The following is a 27,090-nucleotide window of genomic DNA, read 5'->3' on the forward strand; positions in this document are numbered from 1 at the left end:
CACCTCATGGCTTGTGAGACCTCAGGAGTTTCACTGCTGAGCATGTGTGAAATGGCCTTACTCTTTTTGAAACTCCTATTGAGAGCAATATCCCCTCTAGCCAGCCATAGGCTCTCTCATATCATCAGATAACAGCTTATACAAGGGCAGGCTGATAGAAATGGGTTGATGATTCTGTTTTGTAGAAGCCTCTCCTAGCTTACAGAAAGAAAACCATCATGCATTCTGGCAAGAAAGGCAATGTGCTCTCTCACACTTGTTATGGTGCAACTGGAAAAATTAAATAATGGCTAATAGGGGAATCTTACTGGCACATAAGACAAAACTTTCACCTGAAAAACAGCTATGATTCATTTTTTCTTTGTAGTTAATCTATTTAAAAACAAATCAGCATAGTGCTGATTGGGATATGTCAGAAAGTAATCCCTTCTGGAAATGACTTCTTAAACCTTAACTTAAGAAGGCTTCTGCAGGGTGACACCAGAGGTCTGTCTAGCCCACTATCCTTTTTCCAACAGTGGATGCCCAGCAAGAGAGGGGCAAGGACAGGACAAGCATATATAACAACATTTCTCCCCAGTCTTCCAAAAGTTCTTCTCAAGAACTTGAGCCAAATAGGGTTTCTACATACTCAGGAGCACTCAGCTGACTTCTGTTTTGTGAACTCATCCCATCTCCCCCGAAGGCCATGCAAACTTTATAAAATAGCTTCAATTCTACATATTGTTGCTGACATCGCATGCACTCCATTCTTACTTTACATCCACAGGAACACTATTACACTGACTCATCCAATACCCTGGGAACATGTAAACAGAATTCAAACATATATACCTAGAGGTACCCTCCCCTGCCATGCCTTTTGTGGCCAAATGGCCACTCATGGGATTTTTGCATACCCATCTAGCATGTTGTCAGTAAAGACAGTATAGTAATACAGCAGAAGTAGCTTGCAGTTATGCAACAAAGCCAACAGAGGAGAGTTCTTGTTACGTGAGACTCAAACCTCTATGAAGTCTTTTGTATACTGGAGTTCATGTGAGTCGATTTTGCTTTTGAAACACATCAGACTAACCCTTAAAGCTCCAATCCACAGTTAAGTTTAGGAATAACTGCAGTGAATGTAGCTGTGTTTGCTTATCCAAAAGGGCAAGGGTGAGTAAGACAGGCTCGTTCTTATACCACCTAACCTCTGCAAGAAATGTCAGACTCCACATCAGAAGGAGCAAAACCAACACACTGCATTGGGTTTCTTCTACCACACAGATTTCCAGTGGCTTTTGGTCTGACTGTAATCTGTGATCGTAGATACAGAGGTGGAGGAAGTAAGCCTGCTTGTTTAGATAGCCATCATCTTCTTATTATGTCCTACCCCTTGTTCCCATCTCTGCTTTCTTCTTCCCCATTTGTGTCACCCGCCCTCTGCTAAAGCCACAGAAATGATCCGCTCTAAAAATAACTTCTCCCTCCACCTCATTTGGTCAGGCCAAACAAACAGCTTTACCAGGACACAGCTGAGGGCACTGTGCAGGCATAAAAATGGGAAAGCGGAGTGGATAGTGATGGGGGAGGGTTGTAGGAAAATGAGGACGATGGCTTAGCGTGGCAGCACCGCTGGAACAAATGCACATGAAACTACACTGTAAGCACTCCTTAGCATGCATTCTCAGAGCAGCAACATGATTCAAAGACTGATAACTTGCTTAAAATATAACACCTGGAGAGAAAAATAATTGATGTAGGGAGAAGAAAAAGGTATCATATGCACACAAGCGTCTCAAAAAAGTAAATGAATTAGAATGCCCTTCAGTTTTGAAACCCACTCATCAGGTCTCAACAAGAACCCATCCTTAACAACACTGGAAAAACCTGCCCAGAAATAGTATGCACTGACCCAACTCAGGCAGTCCATAAGTACAGCAAACAAAGAGTGCTCAGAGCAAATGAGCTCTCTAGCTAGAAGCAAATGCCTGGAATTCCCCCAGCAGTCAAGCCAACTGTCAGAGTCAGGATTTTCTCCTGATTACATCCTCAAATTCCATAGAGCAGCCTTTCATAAACTGATTAACAAACATTTTGTTTTAAATTTCCCTCTTGGTGTCTGGAAGCATGCAAAGCAATATGTTCTTACAAAAAAATAACCACCTAATTATACTATTTGCAAAGAGTTTTTGTTGTTGTTTGTATTTTGGAAAGGGGAAAAGGAAATGAAAATGAAAATAAAACTTTGATTTACTGCATACTTTTTATCTCTGTATTTCCCCCAGGATTCAAAACCCTAAAATTTAGGTATGTTCACATCTATCATGTAAGCATGGATCAGGAATGGTATTAGCATGACATTTGGCTCTACTTCCAATATAATAAGCGCACCACTCCTAATGATTACAGAACCAAAAAAAAAGAAAGACATGTCTTTCAATGTGATCATCCTTTAAGTTAGCATCATTTCAAGATGCATTTCAGCATTACTACCCCTTAAATCCACTCCATCAGGAAAGCAGGGACTACCCCTAATAGGAAAATGAAATGGGAGTTGTTTTTCCTTTCTACAGAATTTGCTATCATGAGCAAGAGAATTAATGAAACATGATTTCCTATGATCTGTGTCCATAGTTCTTTAAACCTCTCACTAGCAAAATCACCAGCTTTGCCTTAACTCTCCTCTCACGCCCCTCTTACAAAGACAAATGCTCAACACAGATCTCCAAAAAGCCTGCAGACTGCCAAGCGATGGCACTGGCCACAGGACTCACACATGTACTTTCTTGCTCCAATAGCTGGGAGCTGTCACCAACACTTCAAAGCTACTCACCTGCCACCCCTCACCTGGAGAACTTCCCCTCTAATGCCACAAACTTGAGATAAACTTGTTTTATTCTCCAAATCCTCTTCTCACTTCCATGTGCTTGAGGGCCTACAGCTAACAACCCATGAACTGGATTTTCCACCCCACTGTTAGCCACCAAATGTCTTAGTTCTTGAATAGATTAGAACCTCGTACAGAAATAGTAAAAGTCTTATACTTAAATGCATATATGTACGTCAGTGCACACATGTATGAAAACAAAACCTCCTGCTTGCTGCTTTTAATTTAAAGTACCTGAAGGCATGCTCTTAGCTCCCTTGAGCTTTTAGACTCCTGACAGCATTACCTCCCCCAGCCACTTTTTTCTGCTTTTAGGAAAGAAAATGTTAGGCCGTCTGATTAGGAGATGTGGATAATTCTCCACCAGAACAGAATCATCCACATCTTGCCAGGATTTAGATTTAAAACAATCAATACGTGGAAACACAAGACAGTTTTGCATACTCTTTATTATAGTCTGCTACACTGTCTGAATAGCACCCTTGAAGAACATGCACTATTTAAGAGAAATTAACACCTCCGTTTACACTACAAGGCCAGGACAAGTCAGGCAGATAACTAATGAAGTCTCTAGACTAATTCAAGACATGATTACAGAAGCTTTAGTTTTGGAAAAGAAGTTGCAGGGGCTTTCAACCAACATGCCCACAGGACCTTTGTGAACAGAGAGAGGAGTGGAAAATGTGAAAGACCAACTGACTGGAGCTTGTATTTTCCAAAGTTTTCCAGATTTTCAGAAGTTTTTAACTTGAGCATAAGGTGATTCATGCCACTGAAAATACAGCCTTAAAAGCATGAAACTGGGCAGTCTTATCTCAGTGTATTTGCGAGATGGTGATCCGTAAACTCACTGTTGTAGAATATCCCGAACATGTGGACTACCATACAACACAGAAGAGAGGAATATTCTCCTCTCCTCATTTCCTCCCTCTGAAAAGACAGGCACAAGAATTTAATTCTGTAATTACAGCTTTTTAAATACAAAAAATTGTATTCAGCTCCCTTTCCCCTTCAACTTGGAGTGTTCTCTTTTCAAGAGTAAACATACCCAGTTTTCTTAGTCTCCTCTTACTCTTGATGCTCTCCTCTGAACTCCATTTGTGTAGGTTTTTTTAAGTTCAGTTCCCAAAACTAGACACAATACCCCAGCTGAGGACTCACCAGTGCCAAACCAAATGGCATAATTACTTCGCGTCTTTTTGCACAACAGCCTTGTTAATGCATCCCAGAATGAGTTAACTCATTGTTTGTAGTACATTACTACAACAAATAATTTCTCCTGCACTACAAGCAGTTTTTCTGCATCCTGTATCCTCTTCCGTCCCCTTTCCTAGAGACTTTCTGTTTATTCCTGAGAGGCTGCCAGAAGGGGATGACTGGTTGGCCTGTTGAAGACAACCATGTTTGACAGACTTAAATGTACAGATTTAGTATTATCAAGATCCTACAGCAACTTGTTCCTATTTCTTTGAACTGTTAAAAAAGCTGAGAAGTGAAACAGAATGGAGCTATTACGTTTGAAGTGTACCAGTCACAACTGATAGAGAAACTATGAGGAACAGAGATAGAGGTTTAAAAATGAAGAAAAGCCAATCCAAAAAATATTTTAACAGTAAAAAGATGCCTTCCCTAGTAGCCACTCCTTACTATTTCTGTTCCTTTAATCATAATCTACACTCTTTTTCCCACAAACCACAAGTGCTGAATCATGTAAGACCTAAATTGACATAAAAATAACAAAATTCTGCTACTTGCAGCATTTCCCCAAGGGAGATCAAAAAGTTCAAAACATTTTCTCTCAGTGACACACAAGATTAGGAACTGTGAGGAAAAAAAAAGTGGCATTTTGATATTTTAAAACATTTTACTTCTCTAATGAGAAGGATTCCAAACAATGGTCTTCTTTTCTGCTAAATCAGGCAAACCATAACGAACGATTAAGGAATGATGAGCAGATTTGAAAGCACAAATGTCCTTCGTGGTACTGTAAACATTGCCTCTCCAAAATCAGGCTGAAGACCAATTTCTTTTCCATTTTAAGAACAAAAATAAAGTGTGTTCTCCTTCTGCACAGAAGAAAATATTAGTCATGGTAGATAATTTTAAAAATGCTTTTTCATAAGGGATACATGGCAGCATAGCAAATGAGAAGACATGTCATTACACATGAAAGAATAAAAAATTGAACGCAATGAATTTTTGAACAAACTAGTCAAAAAGTATGACAGATCTGAAAATACCAGAGAAGAATAAAGACAATGGTCATTAATAGTACCCTTTGGGCTCTGCTAATGTTGGTACAGAGACCTTCATGCGTATTGCTCTTACCTGCAACTGTGTTCAAGTTCTCTTGGAATTATAAAATAATCTACTATAATTCTATAAAGATATCAACTCAAGTGTCCGAAAAAACCCAAACAATGTTAGGAATTATTAGAAAAAGACTAGAGAATGAAAAAGAAAACATAATGCTACTGTATAAATCCACAATGTACCTACATCTTGAATACTGTGTGCAGTTCTGGCCTCTCATTGCAAACAGGGTCTAGTAAAACTAGAAGATATATGGAAGGACAACAAGAATGAGCAAAGATATGGAACAAGCTCTGTGAGAGAACCAGTTAAATAGCTCTTTAAGTGGAAAGATAAATATTTGGAGGGATATGATATGCAATGAGAAGGGCAATGTGGAAAAGATGAAATATTTCTAATAGACCAACCAGGGAAGACCAGTGGGTAGCAGGCTTGGGGGGGGGGGGAGGGAGGGGGGAGAATCAATCAAGTGGTACTTCCTCATACAACACATACTTAAACTGCAGAACTCACTGCCATAACTGAAAGTTCACACAGGTTGGGGAAAAAAAAAAGAAAGATGAATTCCTGGAAGAAAAGTCCACCAAAGTTATTAAATACAGAAATAGCATTCCCCATCAAAAAATACCTCAGCCATAAATCTGTGGCAACTAGGAGAATAAATGTGGGAAATATTACTATATGCTTGCCCCATTCTTAAACTCTTTTTCCAGTTTCACTTTGGCCCCAGTCAGAGATGAGATTCGGTGCTAAATGAACACATGATCTGAGCTGGTACAGTTTTCCTATGGTTTTATCGAGCTGTGCAAATCAATTTAAGGTAAATTATCTAAGATTCTGTGCGTGAAACCTTTCCTTCTGCACAGAAAGTTATGCTGGTGCAGCCTACTGTTCAGTAAGCCTTTTAAAGATATTATTATTAAAAAAAACACAATATGAAAATGAATCACAGTGATTACTGAAAAGACCTACTGTTCACAGCTTAATAGCATCCAGAGAACTGTCACTTATCTGAAAAAGATTTTGCTTGTTTCAAGTTTTGTGCCAATCTCTAACCTACACAACTTTTCCCACCCCCAAGAAAATCCATAAAAGTGCTCACTGACCTCCCAAATATAAATTTAACAGGGAGAAATGATTCGCTTGTTTTGTTTTTCAACTGAAAGTATTTGTGATTTTGATATTAATATCACTGCGTAACCGGAAGCTCAGCTGCATGAATGCTGTGCTAGCAGCACATTAACAATGCATTTAGGTCCATATATATGTATACGTTTAAGCATTTGAAAGATTAGACCCGAGGGTACATAGGTTTTTAGGATGACTTCTGTATTTATGGAACATAATACTTCTTGCCAGGCTTTCATTCATCGGTGAGAAGAATCAAAACCTCCTCTGCAGAACTGAAGGCCAAGGACCAAATCTAATCCCTTATTTCTTCAAAATACAGTGAAAATCCTCTGTGGTTCGAATGGCTGGCTTTCAGAAACATCAAGGACCATCTTCCTCTACTGATGTGATCTTTGATCTGTAGACTTCATTTTAATTACAATTTCTGACTTACGTATTCCCTGACTAATTACTCTCTTGGTCCATAATATGCCCACACTGTTGTTAGTTAGTTAGCATGTTTAGTTTGCTGCTGTTAAAATCTAGAGAGAAATCCAGCAGGTAACAACAACGATTAGAAATGATAATTCTAGGGTTGAGAAAAGAAAAGCTCTGCTGTTCAATTAAAAGTACATTATCCTAAATATGCAAGTCTGCTCTTCCCAAAAGGAACAGGCAACGCTGACATCCTAAGAAGAAAGGAGAAGCTAAAGTTCAAGTTAAAGGCCACCTGCCTGCCAGAAAGAATGTTCTCACTCAAATGTTTAAGGCTACAGATCCTGCCATGAAGCCTCACTCTTCTGTGATACCTGCTGGGAATCTGGTAATTAACGACATGATTTCAGCAGCAAGTGGAAATACCTGACCTCTTCCTCCATCCAATGACAAAATAGAAGTGACCGTATATTCATTGCATAGTTCTTTTAATTTACATTTCTCCTCCGCCTTTTCTTTTTGCCTGGGGTTGGGAACTCCTTGAGGTACACAGCCTGCACCAAAGGCACTCTGGAGCTGACTGACAACCAGGTCCTGCTGCTATTCGTGGTCAGCTGCAGGTCTGCAGGCAAGGAGTAGTTAGTTGTCTGTACAGAGGGAAGTGAGGATACACTTCCCCCTATTTTACTTAACCATTCTTTGCCATTTCTTGTTTTCCTACCTGACAGTTCTTAAATTTGATATTATTTAGCTCCTATGAAAGAAAGTATGTGGGTGTACGTTAAGAAAAGAATGATCTGCACAGCTCTGTCACTTAACATCCGATGGAAGTGAGGGTGGACGTGATCAAAAAGCGTTCACCAAATTAACAGAGATAAGAGGGCTTGCATATCTTTAGTCTATTTTATCTTGCTAAACAATTTTGCAGTTCAAAACAGTGGGATAATTATTTGCATTAAAATATGTTTAAGTCCTACTGACAGCAATAAGAAAACTCAAATGGAATGAATTGGCAGAAGTGTCAGAAAACATTTACTTTTAAAAGATTTAAAAGGCAAAGTTCATCTCTAATGTCGACATAACAGACAAAAATTCCAATATTCTTCTTTTGCCTAAGGCTAAATATCCTTTCAAAACATCCAGCATAGGTTTTTAAAACAAATACTAGTAGATTAATTACAAGAGTGCACTTTAAACCAACCAAAATTAATCTACTGATTTAAAGCAAGAAACCATAATCTGCATGCTTCAAGTGATAGCTGGCGTGCTTACAACCAGAGTAGCTCTGTTCCAAGAAATTATTGCAAGAGTTTCCAAAGTAAAAGACAATATAAACTTAAAACAGTGTTGTACAAATTACATTCTCCTCCTGACTCCTTTTAAAGAGAAGGTCCTAGAACTTGACTACAACACTTGAATTGAATCTCTTTAACTACAGAAAAGCAAATTATATGAAATAGCTGGCAGAACAGAACCATAAACATTTTATGGAAACTTTTAGCAGTTAACTGCAAATGTGCATTGTTCTTGCCTTTCATCTGCTTTAGAGTCCTATTTACATTTATTGTGAAGAGCTGCTTAGATACTCGGGAAAAAAAATTCTTCAGAATACTTTTTGGTTTTCAACTTATTTACTTCATTGCATGCAAGGTGTACATACAGTCTTCTGTTCACACTGTTTAGCTTGCTCTCTATTCTTCAGCTCAGGTTGCTACCTTCTGCAAACAAAATATCCCGTCTGTTAATGCAGACTATATTGACATTAAAAAAGATAATCCACTGTTGACAATAAGTACAAGCAATGGATGAAGCTATGGAGGTGATGAAAAAAAGCTGGCAACGCTCAACACTGTTTCAGAAACTGAAGTTAAAATCTCCTCATGTGCTGTTCTTCAGGGGACGCAGCTCTTTGCTGTTGTGCAGATGAACACCCACTTCTTTGAAATGCTAAATAATGACACTGTTATTGAGTAGGTAATATCCTCTGTTCCATCGGTCTCCACTGGCTTCAGTGACAATATGCATGCATATGATGACTTATCCCTGATCTGTACATTTTCATCATGGCCGCTGAAGTAAAAAAAAGATTCTCCCTGACTAGTAAATACTTTACTTTTACAGAGCACTCAAAAATGGCAAAAGCAGTACATCAACCTGCTATCTTTGGCTTAAGAGATTAAAAGAATTAATTGATAATGAGGACAACTGTGAAACATACTTGCTATGTTTACCTTTTCTCTGGCTGTGATGGAAAATCTGTTTTAATATAGTTTATAAATAATGACTATTCAGTAAATATTTCACTACCCTTCCTCTGAAAACTGCCACTTTTAGAAGTCTGAAATGTCATCATCCTCAGACTAATTGGACAGTGTGTCTTCATTAAGAGTGTGGTTACCCTTTGCATGTATTTACATTTACTTTCGTTATAATTCAGTTGGATTTACACATGAGGGAACAAACAAGCGAAGTTCTTGCAAATGTTTTTAAGTGCATGTTAAGCCTTAATAAACTACATACTAATTCGTAATTAAATCTTCTAGAGATTTCAATGCAACTCAACCTAAGTGCTAAAAATTGCAAGAACTTCTTTCCTGTTTCTTCTTTGAAGGAAGACTGAGAATCAGGATCAGTCTGTTATTCTGGCCAGGCTGCTACATCTCCGTCAGGCACCAACCTAGTGACCAATGCTATTCCTTCAGCTGTTTTTCTGAATCTTATCACCTGGGCTGGAGAAGGACTGCCGCCACCTGCACATTGCAGAATTGCTTTTGGAAGACACCTTTGCAGCAGCCACATGTTTGCGAAGGAATACAAAACAGCAGCCCCCCAAACCAGCCACAGTTTAAAATAAATCAGTGTGCTTCACAGACCTGTGGCCAGTACAAAGACAATGACAGTACAGGCTTTAACCTATCGCTTCCGCCTCTCTTTATTTTAAAAATAGGGTATACACTGAAAAATACCTGATGAACAAAAATATTCTAAAGCTCATAAATGATCCTGTAATACATTTTTGGTTCCGTGAGGAAAATCAGTCACTCCTACTTAAAATGATAATTCAAGTTATTAGTCTTCCCATTGCCATCAAACCAAATATCCAAATTTAGATGAAAAAATATTTTTATCCTTGTAAAGTGCGATAGAATTATATGAAGTTTCAGCTAAAATTGTAGCAAAAATGACAGAATGTGGCATTTATTATTATTAATTTACAGTATTTGACTGGATACTGACTTGACTTTCAAAAAACCTCCAACTAATTTGTATTCGTAGGAACAAAACTTGATGTAATATCAGTAAATGTCAACAATTTTGGAAACTGCGGAAGTAATTTAAGTTTTAGTTAGCAGTAACAATAAATGATAGTATCTTTCCAGTTTCACAGTGAAAGTCTCTGTGTTGTGTGATGATAATAAATAAGGGAGGCTGGACAAAGTGTGAATACCACCGCACTATCTGGGAAATCAGATTCACAATGTAAGATGGCAAACATTTAATTTGGTGTTACTATGATGATGTAATATTGAATGTAACACTGCACTTGATTCATAAGCAGCATTGTTCATGAGACTTTCTCAAATAACTGTCCTTTCAGACTGAAATTCATTATTTTATATTGTAAGCTATGCAAAAATATATTCTAAAAAAGGCAAGTACATGTGGGAAAGGTGAACTTTTTCTGTATATTTCAAAGTTGAATCTGTTCTTAAAAATATTGAGATAGGAAGACCTAGAAACAAACACAGAATTTAATACCTGTTTCCTTTCATTTTTTTGACTACATCTTATATTTGTTAACCATGGATCATTTGTTATTATGCACGGGACTTCCTATGGCTCCCAATCTCAGTATTTCTACTGTCAATTGTTGGGCGCCAAATTTAATTATTTACTTATCATCAGTATAAACTGTTAACAGTTGTGGTTCAGTGAGTTTGGAACAAGGGGAGGAAGAAATATGGTGTTACACTTTTATTAAACAGAGTGGTGTTTTACTAAAGCAAAAACCTTACTTTATTTTTATGCTTGAACATAAGGAATTGCTTCATCCTAGAGCAAGCACCCCCGAAACACAAACCGTGTATTTTAAGCAAGAAATCCTGAGCCTCACTTTACACAAACCACTTCAAGACCCAGTTGTGTTTTCAGTAAAATCAGAGTATTTATTAAAGAATTAAAATAAAGGAATTAAAGAAAATCATGGTAGAATTTTATACTTTTACAGTTCCAGTACATATTATCAATTTGAGAAGTTTGGGAGTTTTAGGGTTTGTTGGTTTGTTTTTTCTTTCTTTTTTTTTTTTTTTCCTTTTTTCCCCCAAATTGCCCTATACTTGTTTGTAGTATGATCCCAGTTCTAGTTTTATATTTTTGAAACTACACAGTTAATGTAATGTGTAATATGAAAACATAAAATAATGATTATTTCTGAAAGCACTACTGGATTGACTGATCCATCAACAGCAAACTTAATGCTTACAGGGAATAAGAACAAAATAACACATCACATTGAAGTATATTCTTGATCTCACATAAAAAATGTTTATAATTTTGTACTTTAATATTGACTAATCAGAACATTAGGGACTCAGCTTGCTGATTTAGTGAAAACCAGACACACTTACACTACATCTGTATGCAAACAGGTATTTTATATGGAAGGAAAGGTATCACTGGGCATCAGCAGAATATGCTCTTAACATGAAAAGAGCTCAACTTCAGTATCTGCTGTTAATTAATAGTTAGTGTACAGCACAAAAACAAGTGCTATCACAACAAAGAAATTTCATCTGTTACCTAATTGCTACTTCTCCCCAATATCCACTACTTTTCAATACCATTCCTCTTGACAATTTTAACCTTTGTGTGAAGAATAAAGAGTTGCCAACAACTACATTAGCATTCGCAGCATTTTCAGCTGTCCTTCTCTGACAGTCGTCTTCATTAGTTTTTCAAATGTTATTAATTCAGGGTAGTAATAATGTTGTTGGACCTATACAATTTAATCATTATCTGGCCTTCCAGATCCTTTCTGCATTTGTGAAATACGAACAAATGAAGAACTACCAGTGTGCATCTTAGACCACAAAAAAGGCAAATGACTTAATTTTTAAGTCTAATTGATTTTTAAAAGTTAATTTTGACTTGACACAGTAGTAACGTTAAATATCACAATCACAGGTAATTATGAAAGCTTGTGGCTGTTCATTCTACCTAAAATGGTAAATGAAGCCCGAAAGTAAAAATCTAGATAGAAAGAAAAATCAAGTGAAGCCATTGGAGTGGCAATATTCACCATATTCTCTCTTTTCTTTTATGATATTTTTATGTAAAGCATAGTATATTTTCACACTCCTGAGAAACATGGAAATACTGCAAGTTATTTGAAAACTGAAAAATGTAAGATGATGCTATTTTGTAACTCCTTTGGGCTACATCAAGTACATATTACAGGGAACCTTAAACACGTTGTGGTCAAATAGGATATTAAAGTCACAGCATTAACTGCACAACCCAAGCAAGTTTAACCATGTATGAACCGTATTTATCATGTTTTTAATATTTTATTTCAGTATTCATTTAGGATAAAGATTTCCTACAGCCCAGCAATACACTTCACTTGAGCAAGATTTCCAGTTACTTCAAACATTGACACACACACACCATGAAAACCAGCCATCACCAGGTGTCAACACGAGTTTGAATTGGAATACCAGGTCTAATAAAAATTTGAAATGCCTAACGAAAGTCTACGTAACTTCAAATTCTGACCAAAAATATTTTTCTTTCTTTCTTGTGTCTTTACATTATGAATACAAAGTCCTGATTTTTAAGAAGAAAATGTGGAGGAAAATTAAAGTCATCAAACGGAACTCAAACTGCAATATCTGAAAATGTAGAGCAAACCACAGACCAGATTAATCTAAATTGGTTTCCCTGTCAATGCCCACATTAACATTTCACTTTTAAGAGCTAAATTAAAGAGCTTGCCTGATTGATAAAATAGCTTTAAAAATTATTTTTAAAACTCACATTCTAAAACCAGCACAAGGGACTACATTTGCACAATTCACTGTTTTATGAAGGTTTAACAAAATACTTTGCCTCTCTAAAACATTCTTAGCAAAGGAAAATGAACCTTTTGAAAACTCTCCCCGCTACCCAAAACCTCAGCAAAGTGTTTAACATGTTCTCTATTAAGCAAATGATTCATGTTCACTGGTAACTGGTTTGCATAGCCAAACACTTGACTATACAGTTCGGTGGTAGCTAATTGACTACCTCCTATATACCTAACATAACTGATCAGATGAGCTTGATCCAAGACATACATTAAGAAAAGCAACTTAATTTGACTACATTTTTGGGGAAGACAAAGCGTAAAGGAATTACGCACCGAGCAGCTTTGTAGCACCCACAAAATTCACATACTTTAATAAAGACAACTGAACTTGAGTAAACACATGCTTACATAATACACCATGTTTTTCCACAGCTACCAGCATAATATGCCCTTAATATGTTCACTCTGATTCACAAAGGACAAAATAAATCCCCATCAATAAAGGATTAAAAATGGCACAGGTCAATTCCTGTTAACTTTAGCAAATATCAATCAACACTTTGCCAAAAATAATAAAAAATCCTTTCCGATATAGCGTGTGTGCTTCCATTTCAGTTTTAAAGCCCTTCTGCTGATTCCACCCTGGAATATGGAGCCAAGGTAACACCTAAACTAGTCATCAGCTGAAAATTTATCTTGATTCCTTTCATGACTTCAAGGAAGAAACTACTTGCCTTATTCACGTTTATTAACTTTGTAAAAACTCTAGCCTTAAATCTTATGACTTATAGAATTAGATTGCACCAGTCACCCAGGAAATTTTTTATAAAAATTGTACAGTCTTTTAATAAAAGTAATGAAAGGCAACATAAAAATTATAAAAGAAATCAAGAAACCTTTGATTTTCTTTTGTATCAACTGGATAAATCATCAAGGTAGCCTAACTAAACCAAATTAAAGAATAATTTTTTAAAAGTAAGTAAAACTATTGGAGGGGCACTCCACAGACTCGTAGAGGAATGTTAAAAGGCTGTAAAGAGAAAACCATTTGTTTTAAATTTTGTATCACTACTAAGTAAGATGTTCTGCTTATATTTTGTAGCAAGCTATGTAGTTAAAAAAACAGCCAAAACCCCCCCAAAATACATATCTGAGTCTAAATGTGAATCCCATCCTTACTCCAAGTTCTTGGAATTTCAGTCATAAATTGCAATTAAGAGTATGATTTCACCCACAGGAAATCAGTATTTTCAAATCCACTTATTTTAAAGGACAATTTTCACAATTAAATGCATATTAGTTAATTTTAATGCAATTTAAGAATGCATATCCAAACATACCCAATATGTCACAAATATATTTAAATTAGTGCCTCACGAGTGTTGGTTATATTGTGCCATCAGTGAAGTTTTTGCATTTTATCAGGGATCCCTCTTTAAAGACTCATGATACAGTGCAGTCATTTTCCCATATTTCTCATTCAGTGTATTTGAAACGCATCTTCAACTAAAATGCATCAGTTTTTATAACAAAGGTTACATGGCTAACATCATCCAAAAAATAATACATCTGTAATTCATATTGCAGCACTAAGGGCTCCGTCTTTAACAGCTCATTACCATTCATATTGTAAAAAACCCTAAAATTGCCTCTTCCCTCATTCAAAGAAGGGTAACCTTTGTCACGTTTTAGAATGTGCCAAAATTTACCCCAGAGGCAACACCTAAGCGCTGCCTAAGTCAGCATTTTTTCCTTTACAACTCTTTTTAAGTATGGATGATAGAACCGCAAGTCCTGAATGTCTACTACTAAAATACTGTATTGGTTTCTCTGGCTCAGAGGCCTTATTCCATGCATCAGCTATTAATTAGAGAATCAGTAATGCTTAGTAAAGGATGCATAACTGATTACTATCCAAGTATTTATTTTTATATTTGTCCTTATCCAAAAATACTAAATGGGTCAAAAGTTATTTCAGCTGGAAACATAATTTTACTTTAAGTTATCATTGACTTAAAATGGAGTAGAATCAAGCCCTGAAGCACAATAGCACTTTTTTTTTCAATCTCTCTTGTTCACACATCATCCTGGAGAGAAACGACATACTAAACCAACAAAAATAATAATAAAAAAAAAGTATCTAGCCAGATGATACATTTTACAAATATTAAATTTATAAATTGAGCAGAGAGGAAAACAGGAGAGAATAGATGAAAGTGACACAAAGTATAGTTACTTCTAAACCAGCACTAGATTTTTCTTCTTTTTTTAAGCTTTTTTTTAACTTTTTTTTAAAATTAGGACTATTATTTGACACTATTTCAAATAATGTGATGGCATTAGCAGAAATCCTACTTAATTAAAAAACAGAGGTTTTTTTTTTATTTTAAATGAAAATGGACTTTGGATCAAGATTTCAAATGAATTATTACTTGTTTCACAGTCCACTAGGCCCTATTCTTTTTCCACTCCAAGAAGAGTAAGTTTTTCCCCTCTATAAAATATCAAACAGTGAGTCAAATTTGACCAGATATAGTCAGCTGCTGCAAAAAAGGATAAAATTTGTAAACAATAAATAAATAAATAAATAAATAAATAAATAAATGTCTCCAGCCCTATGAAAAGTCCACTTTAGTTTTCTTTTACTCCAGAAGCTCAGAAAACCAGATGTACCATAGAGAATTGCAAAGGATATATGTCACCATTTATTTTACCCAAACAAATAAGAGTCAAAATTCAAGAAAAAAAGAAAGATAAAATGAGCAACAGATGCCTCAGAACTGTCATACCTGCGTAAGACAAATATTTCATGTCAAACTTGCATTCCATTTCTAAAAAGAGTTTCTCATTTTCACTAACTTACATCTACCAGTTGAGCAATTATGCAATATGTGGGTGTACCTTGCAGTCGTTTTCTTAACATCTGCATTCTGTGTTAAATTCTAACTGTACAAGATGTCTGTTATTTTTTCTTTATCTTGAACCTTGAAAGTGGTAGGTTTACCAGAGGCAAAACCACACACCAGAGAATATGAGTCATATAATAAAGAAACGACTCTTCCCCTTCTCCCCCTTCCACCCTGAAGCTATAATAACCTAAAGACACTCTATTGTAAATGGTTTCTTTGGTAATATTTATAGCATGAACAACTTGCAATCATTTAGCCAATGAATGAAGATTTCTTTAGTCCTTACTGTATCCATAACAAATTGCTCTCGATATAATTTTAAGGCAAATTAAAAATTGTGCTACTGCAAAAATAAAATTCCTTATCATATTCAGAATGTCTATGCGCTTGCTTTCATGTCATGCATAAAATATAAAACATTCTATGCATGTTCCTATAAATAATAACATAAAAAGACAAAAATAATCAAACATAAGATGCCTATGCAAGTTAATCTGAAAGGTATCTGTCATTTGCCTACAAAAGAGTAACCTCTATACAGAAATCCTTAATTTTCTAATGCTTCCATATCAAAAGATGGCAACATTTACATGCAAGTAAACCACTGCTCATGCCAACTACAATAAATACATAAGGAAGCAAACCACCTTACTCAACCACCGTTTACGCAAGTTTCCACTCTAAAGTGCCAGAAGTATGGAAAACACCACTGGGGCCACTCTATCCTTTTATTTCCTTTTATATCCTTTTCTGTAGGTAGACTGAACTCCTCACACTGATATCTTGCATCTAATTCCACGTAGGAAACCAGCTTTCAACAAAGTCTTATCTGAAGTGTCAATAATTATATCAGAAATGTTGAAGAGAAGAACTAAATGCAGAAACATAATTTACAAACAGCAGCAAATTAATCAGTAACAACAAAACCTTGCACCACTAAAACAGGTGCCACTGCCCCAGTCTTGTAAGAAAGTTAACCCAGTGGTAATGCTGGCATAAGCTCTTCCCATGACCATCTTCCAAAAAGTAAAAAAACCCCAACATTTCAGTAAGTCAAAGTGAAGCAACGCCTTCCCCCTTGAAGCAGGATAAATCAGTGGTTTCTGTTCTTACCTGTGTATAGTCAAAGTCAGAAAGAGGAGCTATACTCTTGATGTAGTCCATTCGAAATTGGTTTTCTGGGTTGGCCAATGGAACTGGGGGTATTAAAGTGCTCATAGCTGAAACTATAGTCTAGAATTGGATAAAACAAAAACAAACACATTAATCTGGATAAATCTAGGATACAGGATCAATAGAAGATAATCCAATCTGATCAGCAAAATGGGATTTCTCTCAGCACAATCTTGGAGAGCACAATCCTTATCATTTCCAGTACATCCAAGCAAAGCATTTAAAAACAGTATAAAATGTGTTCTTACCACAATCGCATCTTTAACATTTTTCCGAATATCCAGTATTTTCTGTTTCTTTTCTCTGCATTAAAACAGAAATATTAACACTTTGATTTTTCTTCCAAAGCAGTTCAGTCAGTTGCATTTAATTTTTTTTTTCACAGATCGCTTGTTTATCTGCTCTTCAATCATTACAGCACACTAACTGAAAAGAACAGCAAGACAAATATATTTTTCCCCTTACCCTTTTTCTCGCGTAGTATGAAGAGCAATGCATATTCATCCCTGTTATTTTTTTTAAATCAGACAATCATAGCCACATCTGCAAAGCCTCCCCTGATGGAACTGGAAGTCATTCTTTCATTTCTACAGCATGCTGTAAACATGCTCCAAATTAACAATAGGTAGTTGAAGGCCAACAGATATCTAAAATTAACGCTATGGATTAATAATAATTTCTGGCAAAGAGTTCTTCAGAGAGAAAATGATGTAGCCTCAGAAAACAGAATGATTTCTAACAAACGTGCAAAATTAGTTTCAGTTTTACACTAACCCTAATGCCGGAAAAACAGCAGCCACTGTCATCCTGAATATGACTTGACATACATTTTTGTATAACAGACAGATGCAATATTTAGTTATTTGCTTCTATGTAAAAAGTAGTCGCCATGTTGTTGCTACACAGGGGCCTGTCAAGCGCTGCAGTAGCAACAGTGTAAAATACAGTAAAGGGGCCAGAAGGAGAAAATGCAAATATACAATAGCAGTAATTTCCTTATTCTCACCCCCCTTCCTCCCCTCCCTCCCCCAAAACGCAGTGTCAAGCCACGAAAACACAGGGGATGGGAGGAGAAATTTCCGAGCCTCCTGTGTGTTAACCTGTTTCAAACATTTAACGAAAAATAAGTCACAAAGTGTCAATAATTCTTACTCTGAATTAAATCCATTGACATGTAGGATTCGCATTTGTTTCACAATAGTGCTTTTTCCTGACTCACCAGCCCCTAAAAGAGAAAAGAAGGAAAGGGAGAACACATTGTGATACACGGTTCAGGTTGGGGCTTCGGGGTGGTTTTTTTGGACGCGACAGCATCTCCCACCTCCGGCAGCATTTCTGTATGCGTGCATCCATGTGGCTCGGGCGCTGAGCTCAATCTGTGGACGTCTGTCTCGCATGTTGCTCAATACAGCAGCCTGCGTTTTTCGTACCCGAGGCGCACACACCATCTCCCCTCTCCGCTGCGCCTGCCGCCCAGGCGGGCTGGGGCAGATGCCCCCTCCGCTCCCCGTCCCCCACCGCTGCCCCCTTCTCCTTACCCAGCAGGAGCAAGCGGTGTGTCGCTTTATAAGCCAGCCTCTCTTTCTGCAACTGCTTCTCTATTTTTTTGTTGGCTTCTCGCTGCGCTTTCTCATCGATACGCTGATCCTCCGTTTTGCTGTTGCCCAAACACCCCATAGCCGCTGCTTAGGATGGATGTCAAATCGTTGCCTTTACGGATTTAGTATTTACAAGGGGGGGGGGGGGGAGGGGGGCAAAGGCAGAAGACGAGGCTGTATATCCGTGCGTCCCTGCGACGGTTTCTCTTCTCTTCTTCCCCCCCCGGCTTCCTCACATAAAATGGTCTCTAGCCGCTTTCTGATCGACACGGAGTTGCTTGGTTTGCTCCCCAGAAGAGATGCGGAGAGCAGGCGGCAGAGGTAACCGTGCCCCGGCAGGGAGGGGGTGGGGGGGAGAAATCGGTGCAAAAATCCCTAACATGCAACGAGAGGGAGAAAAGGGCTCCTCCTGGAAACCAGCCGGGTGCCGCTCTCCTCTCTCCCTCCCCACCGCGCACACAACCCCTATATTTCTCTGTAAAGGTCTATTTTTGTCTTCCTAACTCAGCACTGCCTCTTTCTGCGAGACCAGGAAACAGCCCAGCGAACAGCCCTACACGCAGGGAAGCCGAAGGAGAAAGGTAAAAGCCGGACCGATCTACCTGGATCCTGCGGGGCCGCGGCCAGGCGGCTCCGCGGGGCCCGCGTCTCCCGCCGCCCCCCCGCCCCGGGCCGCCCCCGGCCACCCCCGCCGCCCCGCACCGCGCCCCAGCGCCGCCGCGCACGGCAGCCTCGGCCCTCGCGCCCCGGCAGCCCTGCTGCCGCGAAAACCTGGATCTGGCATCGCCTCGGCGGGACCCGCGGCCTCCGGGCCCGCCGGCCCCCCCGCCCCGGCGGAGGCCGCCCCGGCCCCCCCGCCTGCGGCCTTGCGGCGGGGGAAGGGTCTGCGGGACGCGGCAAGCGGGGATCAGGGGGTTGTTCCCGATCTTTCCCCGCATTCCTCGGCGGTACTGGAAGAGCCCGGCTGCTACCAGAGCAAGGCTTGGCGCTCCTGGGTCTGAAACCCCAGGCTGCCGCACAGGTGATGGCTGCCATCCTGACTGACCTCGGGGAGAAGAGCTGGGCGCGTGCCAGTGCCACCGGGGCGGGAAAGCAGCGAGAGTCTGCCCGGAGGGCGCGCTGCCCACGCTCGGGTGGGCATACATGGGTACACCTCTATGAAACGCACGCATACGCACAAACACCGTGCGCTGACTTACTGATAAACAAAGTGCCCCTTTCCACAAGTTGCCACAGCAGCACATGGGCGGTTTTTTCCTTTGGATATTCCAAACTCTTGTCAGCTGAACGAGAAAATGAAGCTGTCCCGATAGCTCGCAGTAATGTTTAATGCGAACATGGTAACGCACATGCTAATACCACCACCACAACAAATCTCGGCTAGAAACCGTATGTTTGTTCCTTCATTTACCTCCATTTTAGGTCCTGAAATGAAACATCGAGCTAGACAACATTACAGGTATTCCTTCTTGCTTCAAATCTCTCGCCTTGCAAACTGGCATCTCAGCGCAAAAGCAGCAGTACAGCATCTGCCTCTTCCTAAACTGCCACCACGTAGAAACCACCCGCACTACTCAAACGTGATCCCCGATTCACCGAGGCACAAGAGCGCTAAAAGGAGGATGGGCACGACACCTCTGAAGTCCCAAAATATTTTCAGCCTTTATCTCCAAATATTATTATTCCTCCAGACTTTCAAAGACAGATTAGTGAAAAATTAGTATTTTGATAGCTACGTATGTGTGTGAAATCCTGGTCCCAACTAAAATCCAAGAGATTGCCACCAACTTCAATCAAGCAAAATATCGTTTTTGTCTAAAAAGTCTTGAGATGCATGTGCCAAAAAGAAACTAGATTTTACAAACAGAAGGATTTAGGTTTTTTCAGTTGCTCTGTCACTCAGGCGGGAAGTGCTGGACTGAGGAAGAAGAACTGTCTACTTTGAGCGCACACCATAGGGAGATGAAAAGGGCAGGATCCAGAAGAGAAATGGGTACTGCTCCACCTGTGGTTGGGTACGTGGAGTTTTCAGGAAACGCTACTGAGTTCAAGTGCCAGATACGTGTTTTTATGGTACTGCTTGATCTAGACTCTGGAATATGTTTTATCTTCCTCCTTCCTGCGGGGGGGGCGCAGACGCATGACAGGTAAAAATTGACAGGATCTGCCAGGCCAAAATATGCATTTTTAAGCATTGTTGACCTGCATTTTTTAGGACAGACTGCTTTTTTCCTATTGGCATTTTCCTGTCTGGAGGGGTAAAAACCTCCTCAGATACAGGTAGGTTTGGAAGCACAGTTCAGGGTGACTGCTGTTTTTGGAGGCTGTCAGGCACAGGATACACAATGAACGGCTTTTCGTCAAAAGCAGTCACATTTGCTCCCTGCTGCAGCCCTATGAGGGCCCAAAACTGAACAGGCTTGGGTAGAAATCACTAACTGGGTCTGGATTTTCATAGTTCTTCAGTGTCAGAAGCCATAATTTATGATGCACAAGATGTGCGTAGCCAGATTTATTTCCTATGTAAATACCTCAGTTTGGGACCTAGGTCCCAAATCTGGCTAGTGTCAGTTAGTCCTAGCAGCTAAATCTGCCTTGTTTCTTCCCCTCCTCTCCTCAGCAGTCTTCTTCCTGCGTGTACTAATGTTGGGATTTTTGGTCCATATTTATTCCCAGCTTTGAAAAGGCTCAGTGCCAATAAATGGGATTTGACAGGATCCTGGTATATCCTGCTTTTACCTTTCTCCAAAAGAGGGAAAGTGTTTCTCATTTCCTCTCTCCCCCTTGAAAAACCCCATGACCCTTTTGGGTCTCTTCCTCCTGAGAAAAGATCACACAGTTCAAGAATGACACGCGCAAGCAACCTGTGCCCAGAAAGAACTTTTGGCTGTAATTATATTCCCAATTCTCCCTTTGCTTTTCCCAAATACAGCACTTATCCCGACACATTCAAAACTACAAAATCCTAAAAGCAATAATAAACACAAGAGAAGCTTTCACATCCTTTGGATGCAGCAATTCTTTTTTTTTTCCAGAGAGAAATCAAAGCTACCACATGAGTATATGTCTCCTCTGCACATGGATAAACCCAAACTGTAAGCACAATCCAAATACCTGCCCCTATAAAAGGTTTCAGCAATGCTGCTTTACCAAACCAGCTTCTAGTACAAATAGTACATGTGAATAAAACCAAAATCCCAGGCAAGGGAAAAGAGATTCTTCTGCTCTTCCCCTCTCTTCCCAGGCAAGCAACATGGCACCCTCCTCAAGTTCCTGGTCCTCCTGAAAATGAGGTATTTCACATTGCTTCTGCCCCATCAGATCAGGCGACATATGTATACATACATATATTTATATATGCACATATATATAAATATAAATACACACTGAGTGGGTATGTGTGTGCAAAAATAAGATTCATCTTCTCCTGCTTCGTGCTTAAACTTGGTGTTGGCCCATTGTGAAACCAAGCGATACAGCAGAAGCCCTCCTGGAGGGAAACTGGAGACACCTTTATTTCCTGCTTTCTTTTGCAAGTTCCCACCTCAGGTTGCATTGTTTGTGAGCCTCAGGCTGAACGTTGGGGAGCCCAACTCGCTTCCGTGAGGCCATGTTTGCATTCTTGAGTGGAAGAGGATTGACAACCCAGCTGAAGCTAAGTTCAGGGAAACAGCCATAGTGGGTGGCCACCCCTACCACAAAGTCACAGTCTTGTTTCTCCTGCCCATTCTGTTTGGGCTAAAGAGGAACAAAAACCCAGTGAGAATTAATGGCAAGCTCCTACAGATGTAGCTCAAGAGACCTGGTTGCTTCTTGCCCCTCTAATCCAGAGCAGGATTGATGCAGAGCTTTTTCTTGCAAACGTTAGGTAGAGGTGGAGAAAGTTTCTCTACAGGAACCCTGCAGACCCTTTGCAAACCATCTTCCCTTTACACAGCCTCTATTGTGGCTTTGGTTCCGTTTCTCAAAAAAAGAGCAAATGGAAAGACGGATGTAAACAAAAGCTTAGGGGGGAGCTAAGCAACTGGAAAAGAGATTCTTCCTGCTTGCTACTTTTTCTGCCTCAGCTTTCACAGGGGTCTCTGAACTCTGCTGTCACCATCCTCGAGTATGGGCACTGCATTAGGTGGGTAACACTGTGGTGACCTGAGCTGCTTCCCCTCGCTGACCTCTCTTTTTCATGTAGCCCATTGCTGCACATCAGGATATGCAACTCACTAGTACCCATGTTTTTTACTCCACCTCATCGTCAAACCATGGTCTGAAAAGAGAAAATAAATTGGTATTCGCATAGGTATTCAAGAAAAAGAATTCTTTCTTTCTGGTAATAAATTCTTCGTAAGTTTGTCTCCCTGCAGATGTCAAATATTAACACAAAAGTACACACTCCCTGGAATGCTACATTTGGATTTTTATAAGATACATGAACGAGGAACCAAAAAAATTACAAATCTGACTATTAAAAATACTGACTAAGGGTCTAGAAAATACACAGCACATGCTTTGCAGAGAAGTGAATGTCATGCTAAAAAATCTAACATTTATCCTTTTGTGTTTAAACCTGTGACCTCAAAAAAGTCATTAAAAGAATTTCAAGAGGAGCTCTTCGGTTTTAAGAAGCGGGATGGGAGACATGCCAGAGAAGGTGAGGTATGCATTTCCACTGTGACTGCGGACTTTAGCCCGAATCGACTTCACGTCTGTGGATTAACGACAAACTCACTGATGCAGGAGAGGGTCAGGCAATGCTGAGGGGCACAGCAATGCTGAGTAGTTCCCCGGCTCCCTGACCCAGTTTGCTGTCCCCATTCCCATGCCATACTCCTTTACTTGGCAGCTGTCACGATGTAACTCGCCTGACAAAGCAACTTACCCCTCACCTGGTCCTGTCCCACAAACCACAACCCCCTGTCTCTGCAAAGCACAGGCAAGCAGTGAAAGGGAGAAAGCAGGTGAAGTGATGTGGTGGAAGACTGTAGAATAAAGGTAATAGGGTCTGAAGAGAAAGAAAGGTTTTCCAAAGAAAAACTGCAGGCAGCAGCCCACAGAAATGAGGACGATAGCCTTTTTCCCTGAGAAAGCATTTGCAAAGGGGAGGATTAGCTCCAAGAAGGAGCCAGATGCTCCTGGGAAGCCTGCACGGAAAAGCATCAGGTGAAAAGCAGATTTGCAGTATGATCGTGTTAAAGAAAGAGGACAATCCTCTTTCATTCAAGCTAGTTATTCCTTATCTAAGCTAGTTATTCCTCATCTGTGTCCCGCAAGGGAGCAGAAGGAAAGGGAAATTTCTTCTTTGGCCATCCCCATCAGCTCAGGGTTTCCATTTAGATCCTTATTGGTAAGATAATTCACATGTTTATTACTTGTCCTTTCAGACTAGAAATCCCTTTCTATGAAGAGAGACTCGCATGGCAGCACTGCACACACGTCCATCTGTCGGTACCAGAGGCAGAAGTTGCTGATTGGAACTAATACAAATCCAGCAAGGGCCTAATAAGGTTTAGAAGACTAAGTAACCTCATGTGGTTTAACTATCCTTACATATTACAATCAAATAACACTGTTAAACTAAGTGACACAGATGCTTTTGCAATAAGCAAAAGGACAACCTCTCGTTTGATAAATTTGGGCGCCTCTGTTATGGGGTATGTTACATTGTTAGCAAAACAGGAGACACTTTTATCATCGTATCCCGATTTAGGGGGAGTTTTGCTTGGGTGGGCACTCCAAGGACACCCCCCTCCTCAAATTTAATAAACAAAGTAATACATTCACATTTCAAGGCAATGGAAAATTAGTCCTAATCAGTTGTTTAGGAGAGCCCTTGAGGTTAAATAGATTTAAATAAAGCCAGGCAAAACATGATAATATCACCCTAATTTAGAAGTGAATTCATCAATAAATAAGGAAGTCAGCTAGAATTATAGCTGGAGTTGCTACTTTAAAAAATAGGGGAAAAAAAATCTATACAGGAGACAAGTCCTGGATTCTCTGCAACATGCTGACCAACATCTTGCACAGCTGTAACAGTGAAGCCAAATCATTTATCTTCAGTTTATAAAGCATTTGGTATGTCATACAGAATTTTGCATTTAATTGTAAATGCTCAGGTCGACTATCACAATGTCCCTATTTGGACAGGAATGAAAAACTGGGGAAAAAAAAAATCTTACGAAACACCAAACATATGTGAGATGTGCCTTAACCTCACCTTTAACTCCGAGGCACATGCCTCAGCAAAACACTTGCAGCCACAGCATGCCTGCCTCCACCCTATTCATTAGACAACGTTCTGCTGAGCTAGATTGTCTCTACATTCACCACAAGCACATCTGATCCATGATCTACGTATGCTTGTACCACCCCTCCATCTTGATATAAACGTAGAGATACACTTTAGGTTTTTTCACTGGTTTTTAACTCCTCTGCCTGAGAAATTAAATTTTAGCTATCCCAGCAAATGGCTAATTTTCAAAAAAAAGAAGCCTCTACAAAGTTAAGCTATTGGCATGCAACCTCAAGATTATGCTCTGATTCTTCTGAGTGCCTGGTCAATGGTGTCCCTCAACAGAAAATTTTTACAAATAAACACGATCCTTGCATACAACTACCTTAACATGAATCAAGGAATTGTGTAACTGCAGTTACAGAACTCTGTTAGTGAGTGCATATTAATGCAATTCCAATTTCCAGAAGCACTGGTAAGTTCATAGCAAGTAAGTCCGTTTCCTAACCCTATTTAAGGATCCCAATGTGTTACTACAGACAAGAGTAATCAGTCAAAATTGGCTTCAGGAAATAATGTTTCCAAGATGTGTGTAGCCTCACACACTCTCACACCCTGATTTACATCAATAATATTTATTGCAGAAATACAGCTTTTGCTTGACTGCATGAGTCTGAACTAGCAAATTCAGATAAAACACAAAAACTTACTGAATAACCAACCACACAGTGTTTTTCTCCTCATCCATCTATCTTTTCTTAACCTATACATCTGCTTGTAACAAATAGTTGTTGAGTCACATTCAGCTTCAACTTTTGTGGTACAGATCTTAAGTTTCCTGTAGGTATTTTTGTGGTATATGTGTGCAAAGCAGATGATCTTTTGGATTAAATAGCTATCGCATTTGAAGAGACATGACTTGTTGACCCAAGTGGTCCTTTCCAGAACCAGGTTTATGTCACAATTAAACTTCTACGCTTTCATGACATGAATTTATTTATTTCTCTGGACAGATGAAATAGTAGATATGAAGACTAAGCAGATAGATTACTTATGCAAATGACTATTCCATCTGCATACATATGTGGGAGAGGGGAAAAACAATTGTAAACATAGTGTGACCATTTCCTGGGAAATAAGTCTACTTACTCTATTCTCTTTTTCTTCTATTCTCTTATTAATTCGTTCTATTCCTGGCTAGTCTCAAAATTACAACGGTATTCTGATGGAATCTTTATAGAATGAGTTAATGACATTCAAACCCATATGATTTTACTGATCCTATTTTTACTAGAAAGCAAAAGTTTTTTCCAGCACGCACTGGGCTGTTTGTGTAACATGGGTTATATTCTTTGCAGCAAATATTTGTTAAATTTATCCTAAGGATCAAGAGTATGGATGAAATCTCACAGGATCATTTGACTTGGGATGAAAGGTGATAAAAACATTGGTGTGTGCATGAAGGAGAAGGGAGAAAGGTTGAAAAATCCAGAGAACTTGCAGATGTTTTGGAACAAGTCACATAAAAATAATAAATAAGTTACTGAGGAATCTGTATTTTCTCACATACCTTGGGAAAGAAGAAGTTTGTTTTTAAAATAAAAATGCATAATGTGAGAAAACTTCCTAAAATATGGCAACATTTTCTCTGGATTTAGTTTCAGCTAGATCAACAATGGTGTCATGTTTCCATACCAATCTGCATAATTACAGGTACATATGGGGTTTTTTTAGTTTGGATTTTTTTTCAGGAGAACCATTCTAGCTTACTGCCTTGCAGCCTCCTTGAAATTTTAAATCTTGGCTAATGTCCAAATGATGTAGTGCAATGCTATGCAGAACTATCACAGCAGTGTCTGAGGTTAGCAATAGTACAAATGCAAAAGTAGTCTTGTCCAGCAATCTCAGCTAATGCAGCTGTTCGGACACTGCACTATACATTTTAAAACATTGAGAGGGTTTTAAAAAGCTTAGAGCTGCTTGGAGTATTTAACAATTTACACCACCGCTCACCTAGCCAATCAGTTTGCCTACCAATCCTAAAACATTTAAAGGCCTTTAAACCTACCCATATGCAAGCTCTTCCTGCTCAGAATCAGCTATAGCAATCCGCCACCCACATCACTAAACACAATGACAAGATTGTGCTTCCATGTCTTTGCAGCCTATTCTTCATAATATGCAAATCTTCAGGAACTGCATTTCTGATCCTGATGCAACAGCACAAAAGCTATTGTCGTTAAGAAATGGCTTAACCTGTCAGCAACACTGTCACCACAATTACCACCACTAATAAAGATATGATCATAATCTGCCACTAAAGGATCATTAGATACATTATGACTATTGTATTCTTTTACATAGTTCTTTTACATGGACACTAACTGAGA

General features: G+C 39.1%; 1 protein-coding gene across 2 annotated transcripts in view; it reads right to left on the reverse strand.

Moving 5' to 3' along the window:
- The window catches only part of GNAL (G protein subunit alpha L), a 202,887-nt gene that overhangs the window by 107,815 nt on the left and 67,982 nt on the right, over positions 1-27,090 (reverse strand). The window contains exons 1-4 of one of the 2 annotated variants that reach the window (XM_075494347.1): positions 18,415-19,115; positions 18,029-18,101; positions 17,125-17,179; positions 16,817-16,936 (exon numbers count right to left, since the gene is read on the reverse strand). In XM_075494347.1, coding sequence (XP_075350462.1) covers positions 16,817-16,936; positions 17,125-17,179; positions 18,029-18,101; positions 18,415-18,553 — 387 coding nt within the window. In that variant the 5' untranslated portion in view covers positions 18,554-19,115. Of the gene's footprint in view, positions 1-16,816; positions 16,937-17,124; positions 17,180-18,028; positions 18,102-18,414; positions 19,116-27,090 lie in introns of those variants that run through there. The other variant, XM_075494346.1, reaches the window with a different exon arrangement.

This window comes from Mycteria americana, chromosome 2, assembly GCF_035582795.1.
Source record: "Mycteria americana isolate JAX WOST 10 ecotype Jacksonville Zoo and Gardens chromosome 2, USCA_MyAme_1.0, whole genome shotgun sequence".
Lineage (NCBI taxonomy): Eukaryota > Metazoa > Chordata > Aves > Ciconiiformes > Ciconiidae > Mycteria > Mycteria americana.